This window comes from Miniopterus natalensis, chromosome 6 (assembly GCF_054644295.1).
Source record: "Miniopterus natalensis isolate mMinNat1 chromosome 6, mMinNat1.hap1, whole genome shotgun sequence".
In the NCBI taxonomy this organism is placed as follows: domain Eukaryota; kingdom Metazoa; phylum Chordata; class Mammalia; order Chiroptera; family Miniopteridae; genus Miniopterus; species Miniopterus natalensis.
The window spans coordinates 59,281,380-59,292,892 of NC_142086.1; the positions used below are offsets into that span (position 1 = coordinate 59,281,380).

At 47.9% G+C, this 11,513-nt stretch overlaps 1 protein-coding gene across 2 annotated transcripts in view; it reads right to left on the reverse strand.

The window, feature by feature from the left end:
• Positions 1 to 3,002, reverse strand: part of USP13 (ubiquitin specific peptidase 13) — an 89,309-nt gene extending 86,307 nt beyond the window's left edge. The window contains exon 1 of one of the 2 annotated variants that reach the window (XM_087818295.1): positions 2,810 to 3,002. In XM_087818295.1, coding sequence (XP_087674421.1) covers positions 2,810 to 2,977 — 168 coding nt within the window. In that variant the 5' untranslated portion in view covers positions 2,978 to 3,002. The remainder of the gene's footprint in view (positions 1 to 2,809) is intronic. The other variant, XM_087818296.1, reaches the window with a different exon arrangement.
• Between the last annotated feature and the right edge of the window lie 8,511 nt (positions 3,003 to 11,513).

The following is an 11,513-nucleotide window of genomic DNA, read 5'->3' on the forward strand; positions in this document are numbered from 1 at the left end:
CTTTTCACATCTGACCCCCACAACCAATGAAGTCACCTCATTCTACATAATCCCACATGATTCCTTTCCCAAAGTTTCTCATATGTTGTGTCCTTACCATTTTCAGAACCTGTAACCACATGTAATTCACACATTTCCTAGATATTCACTGAGTTCCTGAGACATATACCAGATGCTGGGCTGACTACTGAGGACACAAGATGCACAGCCTCCACTCTCTAGGAAGGTCACATTACAGACCTTGCAAGGTGACCCAAGTCACAGAGAAGTGAACCTACAGGTCAAGGTGGCAAAGAGGGCCTGGAATGAAACCAGATTGGCAGATGAAAAAACAAAATCTCACACATCCCAGAACTTGCTGAGCACCTGCCATGTGCTAAGCCCTAGAAGGCAAGAAGAAGGAAGGACAGGGACTCTGAAATGAGCAATCATGCCATCCCACAGCATACTCACACCCACAGAGGTGTCCACACCAGGCCTTGGACACAGTAGGTACATAATAAAGGTTTATCAATTCAGTCTTTCTTCCTCTAGCACCACTTTGAGTCATGTTACTTTGAGTAGCTTTCCATAACCGACCTCATGTACATAAAATCAAGATCCTGTTGTAGGCATTCAAGGACCCCACCTTTTACTCTCTGCTTGATTCTGACTCACGTCTTGTTAAATCAGTCTCTTCCTTCAACCACATTACAAGCAAAGAAGAAAATAACATTCTCACCTTGTGTGTTTATGCGTGTGATTTACCTTGCCTGCAATGTTGGTCTTCCTAATTTCTATCCATCTTTCTCTATGATCTTTTTCAAAAGTATCCAAAGCAAGAATGACTTTTTTTTTTCCCACTCAAATGGCTTTCATCTTTCCTCTACAACAGTCATATAGCACTTGTGGATTAAAGTTTCTGGTGTGTTAGGCGCCAATGAATTTTATTCTGTATGATTCTTACAGCCATGCCTTTGCGAGCTGGCACATAGTAGGTGCTCAAAAAACCCTGCTGAACTCATGATAAAGTGTTAAGTACCAGCGGGAAAAATCTCCCATTATCACGCACTGCGCTTTAATAAAACTTGTTATAAAATCTTCTTTCTCTTTCTCCCCAAAACAGATAATGAAATATACTGATTCATCGGCCTTGTAAATAAGCCCAGTCTTCCCTAAGGAATGAATGAAATCATCACTTTACATTGGACAAGATGCTTCTAGAACAGTGTTTGGCACACAGTAATCTCCCAATAACTATTTGTGGAAGTGAATTAAAAGTGTTGGCTTTTGCACACCTGCTATGCACTATATTATAAGGTAAAGATTTCCAATAAAAAATCTGTAAAAAAATTTGTAAAAAAATTTTAAAGATCAACCCAGACCAAACACAGAAAAAGCAGTTTTACCCTCTTGACATGTTGTGCTTTCCTCAAAGACTTAGGCCACTTTTTTCTTCTGGCAGTTCACCGTCTGTCAGTTGCTTAAGTGAGGACCACCACCTTTCTGCACCCTTAGGAGCTATAAGTGGGAACCTGCCCAGCACTGGACACAAAACCTAAAAATGGCATTTTCAAGTACTTTGTGGATAACAGAATTTAATGCCATTACTGACAGTCACTTCAAACAGTGTGATCACAATGTGCTAAGTATTAAATACAACCATTTCATTCCACTCTACATAGACCTTTTTGAAAAAAAAATAAGTAATGAACAAATAAGTGAGATTTTTACCCTCCAAATGATCTGGAATTAGCATAAAAGAAAGACGGAATGTCACAGAGAGGATATAATTCTGGTGCTCCAATGTACACCAAACAAAAATGCTTTGAAATCAGCCAAATAACCCACAAGATAATAAAAGATACTTTGGAAAATTTGCTACTCATTGGGTGTTTTGTGTGTTTTTCCCTCCAACAATACTCTGCATAACATGAATAAAATGTGTTAAGACTATGGTGAAACCGGCCCTCGTCCCTCCAATCCATGCACCCCCCGTTGCGCTGGGATCTGCCGGGTGACACATGAGATCTAAAGTGGGTGGATAAAAATAACCTGGTCCTCAGAAAGACATGATAAACGCCAGACAGCTGAGTCACTTTGAAGCCCATTTTGACTCCTGAAAGGGACACTCGCCCTCCTTTCCGTTCGCGCACACACCCCCGGGTGAAAACCACCCCGTGCCCCGGGCGCAGGGCAGGGCCCCGCCTGAACTTCCCTCCAGTCCGAGGTCACGGCTCCAGACTGAACTTGTAATAATTTATACTAGTGCCTTTCAGTCCCGGCGACTCGCTTAAGGGGGCAGGGGGAGGTTTCGGAAACCCGTAACCATCCAGGACACCCCTATTCCTGCCGCCCGAGCAGGGGCACCAGGAGGCTTCCTCGGACGGTCTCAGGGAAAGAAAAGGAGCGGGGAGCGCCCCGAGCGCAGGGAGCAGCGCCCCGAGCGGAGGCGGCGCGGGCGCGGGCCCCTGGGGCCGGCGGGGGGCCGGCGGGAAGGTGCGGCGGCGGGGATCAGCCCCGCGCCCCCGCGCCCCCGCCCCGCGCAGCCGGGCTCCGGCAGCTCCTCCCGCCGGGCCTGCAGGCGGCCGCTGGGACCCGAGGCCCTGCAGCCCCGGGAGGCCGGCCGAGCGAGGCCGCGGGCGACCCAGCCTCCGGCCGCGGGCGGCGCCGAGCGCCCGGGGGGCTCGCTCGGGGGGAGGCGCCCCGGCGGCCGCCGCGCATCGCCTCCGCCCGCCCCGTGCGCCGAGCCCCGCACGCCGAGCCCCGGGCTGCGGCCGCCCCAGGCCGCGGGCGCGCGACCCTCCCCGAGGCGGCCGAGCCCGCTCACCGGCGAGTCGTAGGAGAAGGCGCACTCGTTCTTGTAGACCCGGTCCCCGGACCTGGGCACGCGGATCGTGGGCATGTGGGGCACCAGCAGCTCGCCCACGTCTCCCGCAGCCATCTTCCGGCCGCCGCTGCCGCCCGGCACGGCGAACAGGGCGCCCCGGCGCTGCATGGCCGCGGGCGAGCGGGCTCCGGGTCTGCCGGGCGGGCGGCGGGCCGAGCGCGGGCGGGGAGCGCGGGCGCGGGGCGGGCGCGGCACCGGCCGGGGCGGCGGGCGGGGCGGGGACGCTGCTATTTTTAATCCAATGGCGAAGCGCGGGCCCAGCTGCAGCGTCGGGCGGGGCGCCGGGAGCGGCAGCCGCAGCGCCGGGGAGGGGGCGCCGGAGAGGGGCCTGGGCCCGCGGGCCGCGGCGGGGCGGGGGCGCGCCAGGGGCGGGGCGGGGCGCGGGGGCGGCCGAGGGGCGCCGCTCGGGCCACGGGCGGCCGGCGGCGGGCAGCGCCACGCGCGTCGGGCTGCGAGGGAGCGACTCCCAGGCAGCGGCACAAAGAGCGGGATGGGCCGCTGAAAACCGCTTGCTTTTCAAATAACCGGAGCGAGAACGGGACGTCCCCTGATTGGGCAGGGCTGGGCTCGGGTACCGGGTCGGACCGGCGTCCGGCCCAAGTCCAAGGGCGCGCTCGGCACTCGGCGCGCCCCGCGCTCCGGCGCGCCCGCCCCGAACGCCTCTAGCGCCTCAGCCGAGCCCAGGACCCGGCGCGGGGGGCCGCTTTCTGCCCCGAAGCAGGATTTTCTCACGCGCGGGGCGGGTGTCGAGGTGCTCCCCGGGCGGGGCGGGCGCCGTGCTTCCCCCGTGTTCGTGCGCCTCCGGGGCTCCGGGGCTCCCCGCCCGCGCGCGTGCCGGGCGCGGGGCGCTGGTGCCGACGCCTCTATTCCTGTCTCCTCCAGCTCCTCAAAATAAACAGCGCGTGGGGTCGGCTGCGAGGGGGTCATTGGCGGACAGAGCACGCCTCACAGCAAGCTCCATTTTCTCCAAAAAAACCCTCCTAAAACGCGGGGTCAGTGCCATTGGGGTTCCCTTACTACACCGACCGTAAAAGGCAGGAAACCCTGTGGTTCCCGCCAGTTTGTGAGACGCAGGAGTAGCAAGAAATGGTGAATCAAAACTCCGCTCCCAGGCCAACTGTCCTGAAATTCTTTCCCTCCATTGTTCCTCGGTGCTCGCCCGGGTCGGCGGCCCCGGCCCTGGTCGGGAGGAGGGCGGGGCGCCCGGGGCCGGGGGGAGGCGGCCGGGCAGGCCCTCCCCGCGCTCCCTGGATTCCCCGCCCCGCACCCCTGGGACCCAGCCCGGGGCTGCCGCGGGAACCCGGGGAAGGGGCGGCGGCCCCGCCTCCGCAGGCTCGTCGGGAGTCCCGGCCTTTCCTTCTCTCCGCAGCTCGTCGCCCTCCAGGTGTACCTGCGTCTGTTTCAGGTCCTCGGCTGAAGCTGGCTTGTCCAATTACAGAGAAAAACTTGATTCAAAGGCGTTTCCCAACTTTTTAAATATTTTTAGATTAAATGCAAATTAAGTTGGGACACCGTGTTTTCAGCCTTGGGACTTGATAAAGCTCTGCCGAGTTGGCCTGGGTTTGGGAAATAGACCGTCCTAAGCATTGTCAGGGCGGATAAAAATGGTAAGCCTCTCTGGAAGGAAATGAACACCACCAATCATGATTTTATATGCACACACTGCGCTGTTTCCCCGGCCAGTCTTCATCTAGACATTGAGGCCACAGGTAAATTCACACTGTGTGAGGGTCATTGCTGGAGCACTGTGCATAGTACAGAAGACGGAGCACGGCCTAAAGATCCATCTATAGGAAGTGGTTCAAATACAGGACCACTTAACAGAATGAAGAGCTCTGTATGTGCTGATGTGGAGCCATCTCCAAATAATACTACTAGGTGAAAAAAGCCAAGTGCCAGTCAATGTGTGAAAGCAAGGGACACATGCAAGGCTGCTGACATGCAGCAAGCACTCTGGTTCATCCCGTGCGCCACGGGCCTTCCTTCCAGTTGGTTGTGACGGTGGTAAATATTTTTAATATTGCCCCTCATAGATAGATAGATGATAGATAATAGATAGATACATAGGTACATAGATACATAGATATACAGATAGAATTTTGTGCAATGATAGATGGGTAGATAGATGGATGGATGCTCATTTGGTCATAGGAAGTCTGCAGAAGCATACACAAGGAATTAACCAAAGTTGAGCTCTGTGGAGAGGAACACAATGCCTGAGGTTAGAGGAGAACGTATTACCACTCTTTATCTTTCTGTACTATTTACATTTTTATTATGTTCAAGTATTGATTTTAAAAGTAATTAAACCTCAATTATAAAAACACTCTAAGTTGAATAACCTATAATATTAATAGAAATTGAGGATGATTACTGCATCCTTATAAAAATGCACCCCGCCTTTTCACGTGTAACGACACATAAAAAATGATACTATTTGTACAGCTCACTGAGGTCATCAGTCAAGGATGCTTCTCACAACCTGAGGCTACTAGTCTGGGGGCCCAGTCGGCAAGAAGCCAACCCGCAGCTTCCCAAGACCCAGGAGACCTGTCAGACCGGAATTCCCATCTCTGCACACCAAATGCAAAGTTCTAATCAAAACGGGGAAATGGAAGCCATCTAAACATGGAGAAATCGTTAAAATGTGTATATCTACTCAAAGACTTAAACAAATCTTAAAAATGATTGCTTCAATACGTTGTAGTACATTAGCTTAACAAGTTTACAGTGCTTAATACAATATTATTGTAACTGTAAAAATAAACATGGATTTTGACAAGACTGGAAAGGCATAAAGTTTAAATAGTTATGTTTAAATATGATTATAGGATTTTGTATCTGCTTTCAAAACATCTTCAACAGAGTTACATTTGTTTTATAATGTAAAACTGTATTGAGACAAAAAAGTTAAGAGAATCTTCACTGAATTTAGACAGTCTTAACCATGCTTTTTCAGGAAAAAAAAATCTAGTTCAATTACTAGAACTATTTAGCTTAATTTTGCAAATTCTACACATGAATTTATAACTGAACTCTTTTATATGGGACCAGTTTCTACATGTGGGTCTTGATCAAAGAGCAAGACTGAAGTGATGCTGGTCAAATAATTTCAACTCCCAACATAAATTCAAAGTCTTACTGAAGAGATTTCAGAGGACCTAAGCCCAGGAACTGACTTTTGTCACACCAAGGTGTTCAGGCCACCATGTCACTCTACTGCTGAAAAGCCTCCTCGCATGGTGTTTAGGGTGGAGCCTGAACTCCATTGGCCTGACATTCAAGGACCTCTCCCCCCTAGCAATCCTTTCAGACTTTCCTCCCACTCCCCCCCCAAGGATGCGGGCTTGTCTCCTAGTCTTAGCTGAAAGCTCCCCCCACTGATTTCTATCTTCTCAATCCTTTCAAGACTTAGCATTATTTCCTTGGAGCCTTTCCTGACTGCTCCAACCCCAGGGGCTGATGCCCTTTAAATGACAGCCCCTATTGCCTGTGCCCATCATTGGACCCTGCCTTATAACATCTTTTGTACTGTTATTGAATTAATATTTGTTCCATATCTTGTCCTCTATATAGAAAGCAAATCCTTTGAAAGAAGTTACATTTCTTAGTATCTTTGCACATTGTGATTCTCTGTGTTTATGGAATGCTGCTCGCCTGAGAGGTACTGCTCTGTTTATTTTAGGGACCTACCAAATGAATGACTCACTTTGGTGACATTGTAATAGATACATGTTTTGCAGTCGATTTTGTGCCTTTTAGGTAAAAATTATTGCTGCACAAGTGTTGTTCCCAGAACTGACAGAGGTTACATTAAAGCATGACATGAATTTTAGTTACTATGACTAATGCCATAAAGAGGAGAACTGGAGATATCTACAGAGAAAAGAGATATCTTAATTATTTCAATTAATGGAATAGCTCTTGACCTCAGATGTGCTCCGAAAATGTTCAGGGATCTGGTGACAGCTTATTGTGGAGGCATATTTGTAACATTTTCTAAACTGGCAGATGGCCTCTGCAAAAAACACTGGGTCACTGGCTAAGAAATGTAAGGCATTTTCTGTTTGAGGAAATTGTGTGTAATCATTCAAAGCCATGTAATATAAGAATATTTATTGACATGGAAAAATCACTATACTGCAGACTTCAAGAGCAGATTATAAGTGAGTGTATACACTGTTATTCTGTTTGAATATATACACACATATGCATAGCCATAGCATAAAAAAATATTAGATTTCAATATGCCATATGTTATGGTGGCTATCTCTGGGTGAAAACAAATGTTTTTTCTTTGTGCTCTTCTGTGCTACCTAAATCTTTTGCACTGAGTATCTATTTTTGTGAGTAAAAGGAAATATTAACTTTTACACTACCACTGATTATACCAGTTTTTCTTTCACTTGTCCTTCATTACCTGCTTGCCCCCTTCCCCACCCATGTAAAAGGAAGCAGGCTTCTGCTGTTAAGTTTAGAGACAATCTGCTGAACTAGAAGGCAGGTTCACACTGAAATGAGCAAACTCTTTGAACAGCCCTGAACATCAAGGTGATGTAAGCTGTGATTCAGCTTAGGAGGAAATCTGAGATCTCTGTTCACCTTTATGGGTTTCATGATATATATTGCTCGCCACAGTCCTTCCAGGAGCCTGACTCATAAGATTCTCACCGAGGTAGACAGGGAGATTGCTTTTCAGGTCAGCCTGACACCGTCCCTACTCAGGCCCACCAACACCTCCATGCACACACAGGAAGACACGTGCAGAAAAGCCAGGTGTGAACAGAGATTTTTTAAAAAAAATGGGGCCACAAGCTGCTTTTCAGGTTTCCTAGTAAGTAGGCAAAGCAGGCTAGCTAAATATGATACATATTGGCTCCATAATCCAAAGAAAGTTGACAAATATTGTGCCTTGTGCTTAATCACAGGGAACTCCAGGTGAAAAATGTGACCTTCGCTTTTATACATTATTAAACTCCCCCTGGAATTTCACTGGCATGGCAAGCCCCTGTGTTTCCTTTGACTATATCTCCCACCTTCTGTCACAGGGCACCTGCCACTTCCTGCTTCCCAGGCCCAGTCACCACAAGGACTAGTGAGTCACAGATGCTGATGGTCAAGATCAGGAGTTGGCAAAGCCTGCTCTGGTCGATAAAATATTGTTGGAGCCCAGCCGCATTCGTCCACTTACATACTGTCTGTGGTTGCTGTGTCGCTACAGCAGCGAAGTGGACTGGTTGCAACAGTAACCGTCTGGGCTAATGCCCGAGATATTCACTGCCTGCCCTTTACAGGAGATGTTTGCCGGCTGCTGGTCAAGATCCCTACCGTCTAGGCGCTGTGACCCAGAATCGGAGAACTGACATCACTTTAGACTTGGGCTTATCCTTCAGATGCTAGCAGACCGGTATCAGGGGTGGGGAACCATTTTTGCCAACGGCCATTTGGATATTTGTAACATTCTTCGCAGGCCATACAAAATTATCAACTTAAAAATTAGCTATGAAAAAAGCTCCTAGATTTATTGAATTTCAAGTCCTACCTGTGGTTGCCTTGGCAGGGCCAGACCAAATGATTTCGGCCCATGGACCAGACGTTCCCCACCCCTGGAATTCTAAATGGAGAAAATGCTTTCACCAGCTCAGAAGCTGCAAACCGGATGCTGGGAGATGTATTAATTTGCTTTAGTAAGATCATCTCTGAACATCAACCAAACAGAAATCGCCACCTTGCTAACTTTCCTCACAGTCCACCATCATTCTCCATCCTAGTGAGATAAATGATGGCAGAAAGAGTGGAAGTGTGATAGGAGCCACCAAGCCTGTGTCTTCCTGGTCTGGTCGCTGGACAAATCCCTGCAGTTCCACTCCAGGTGCAGCCTTGCTTCATATGTACACTTTCGTTAGGGAGAGGGGACACCAGTGGCCTCCTCCTGGTCCTTCCAACCACAGATCAGGGAACCAATGTGACGGCCCTACAGCGTGCTGAGGTTATATGGTCCAATAATACTTTTAGGAACTGGAGCACTAGCCACAGGATCAGGCCATCGTTTTGATCAGGGCCAGTTTCAATAGTGTCTACAAAGTCGGGTTATTTCCCATTTTCCAGGGCACAGTTACTAGGGGAGTGGCTGCAGGGAAGGCCAGGAGGAAGGCTCACAGCGTCCATATTTAACAATACTGTAGCATCTTTCCTAATCAAGCCTCCACTCCAATCGAGGAGTTCTGAGAGTGCCAAGTAGCTCCCACCTCTAACTGTGACTATCTGGTGTGGTGGCTTGATTCACTCCTCTGCTTGCTAAACTTGGAGCTGGGGAGGACAGGGCATGATATCTTAGTGGAATGTGCATTGCTTACCCTCCTGGGAACCCCACAATAAACTGTAGCCAGAGTTATCTGTGAATCACGTTTGGGCTCCTGCCTCATATCATAACCCTGCTGCTCTGCTTCTGGAAGTAAATTACTACCACTCAGTGTCCACCAGGACTCCTCCCGGCCCCACAGGGGTCAGAAAGCCCACTTCCTGGGCAACTCCCATCTGCAGCATTCAGAACAAGTGGGGACAGTTAGTAAATCACCTTTGACATATTTGATACATCAAACTCAGCATTTTTGTCTCTTGAGTTCCTCCATCTGTGCTATGCCAAGGGGTTTCTAGCCCTCTGTCATCATTTAGCAGGAGCCAGCATTTGGTCCAGGTTTGTGCTGGATAGCCAGTGTTTGCGTTAGGGTCATGCCCATGCTAATAAAGAATGTCTACTGAGTAAGAACAATTTGACCTGATTCAAATTCGTGTTTTGCCATCCTTGGTCAAACTTCCTCAAAATCCATTCCCACCGACATTGCTCCATTTCGTAGAATTTGCTGACTCCAGTAACAACTTTGAGCATAATTGCTGAGCTCTGATTCTGCAATTTACTTTTGGAGACCACATTGAATTACCAGTGAAAATGATTATCAGTAGAAAACACTGAAGGATTAGGCAATGGAGGAAATGCTAATGTGCTTCTGAAAGGGACTATGGCTTCCTGGGAGGAGAAAAGAGTGGGGAGAAGTTCAGATATGTTTCAGAATCTGGGATTCTCCAAAGTCCCTTACACACTCCTAGATTTCTCTATTTCAGTTACGGGGACCCTACACTTTTCTCATTCATGCCATAAATTGAACACAAAAGTAAGAAAGATAGCATTTTCAGCGGTAGGAAGTAATGATAGTATCATGGTCGCATTAAACGCTTTGAGATTCTTTCTAGTCCTATTCCTTGAAGACTTTAAAGATTTGAGCATGTCTATCCCCTGCATCGAATTATCCAGCGTCTTTCAAAACAGAGCCCTGACATTTCCCACTCCCTGGGGTCTAGGGCAGCCACCTCTTCCCTGAGTTTCATGGCTCTGGGCACACAGTCTCAAACCATCCAAAGCCCTAATGTCTGCCGCCAAGAAGCTTATAGTTTGATAAAAGGGCAAAATGTAAGTATGTGACACAAGTGAAGCAACAGGACAAGACAATATGGAACCAAGGTTCATTCCTGTCCTGCCCTTCCCAGGCTCACCTAGGGACGGAGAATTGCCATCAAAAGCTGCTCCCTCAGTCTCGATTCTTGGAAGGAGAAGACACATGGTACCAGCAGAGCCCAGCAGACGCAAAGCTCGCCTTCATCCCTTAAAACCAAGAAAGAGTTATTCATATTTATAAGACACTGAGATGTCGGGGGTTGCTTGTTACCACAGCAGAACCTGACTAGTACAGACCCAAATATGCAATATTGTTACAGGCAGTCAGGATTCGTGCTAGAGCGCATTCCTCTTTCTGTTAATGCCCAGACAAAAAAGTAATATCCCCTTCCTTCCTGTTTTTGAAGACTATAGACGAAAATGTTCCTGTGAGCAGAACATTAGTTCCCTCAAATAGAAATGATTCTTCAGTTTTTCCGCCATAGTAGTCCTAACAAAGGATACAAGAACATTGAGACAAAACAAAGTTACAAGGAAATATCCAAAATTCTTTCACTCAGCATTACCATTAATAATAGGTGAACTTGGCTTCAGACATACATTATCTATGTATGTCTACAGATTAAAAGATGGATGGATGGATGGGTGGCTAGTCAGAAATAATTTTATAAAAAGGGGAACATGGGTCCTGAAGTACGCTTCATTTTTCTCTTACACATAATCTGATTTTTCTACATGGAAATTTACCCTTATTTTAATTTTTATTTCGTTTTTTTAATGCAGTACAGTGTTATCAACTATAGTCACCATTTTATACATTAGATCCTATTAAATTCACCTTATAGATGAAAGTTTGTATTCTTTCCCTGTTTCCTCCACTTTAATTTTTTAAATTATTGATTTTTAAAGAGAGAGAGAGATTTGACGCCCCACTTGTTTGCTTACTCATTGGTTGATTCTTGCATGTACCCTAACCCAGGATCAAACCTGCAACCTTGGCGTATCAGGATGGCGCTCTAACCAACTGAGCCGCCTGGCTAGGGCCTATTTTCTCCATTTTAAAGCCCTAAAATGCAACCACTTAACCAGGATATATTTTAGTGTTTATTGTTTCATTATTTCCTAATACATCATATGCCCTTTTTATCTTCAGATTCTGTCCTTCCTTTATTCCCTGGACACTTATTCCCC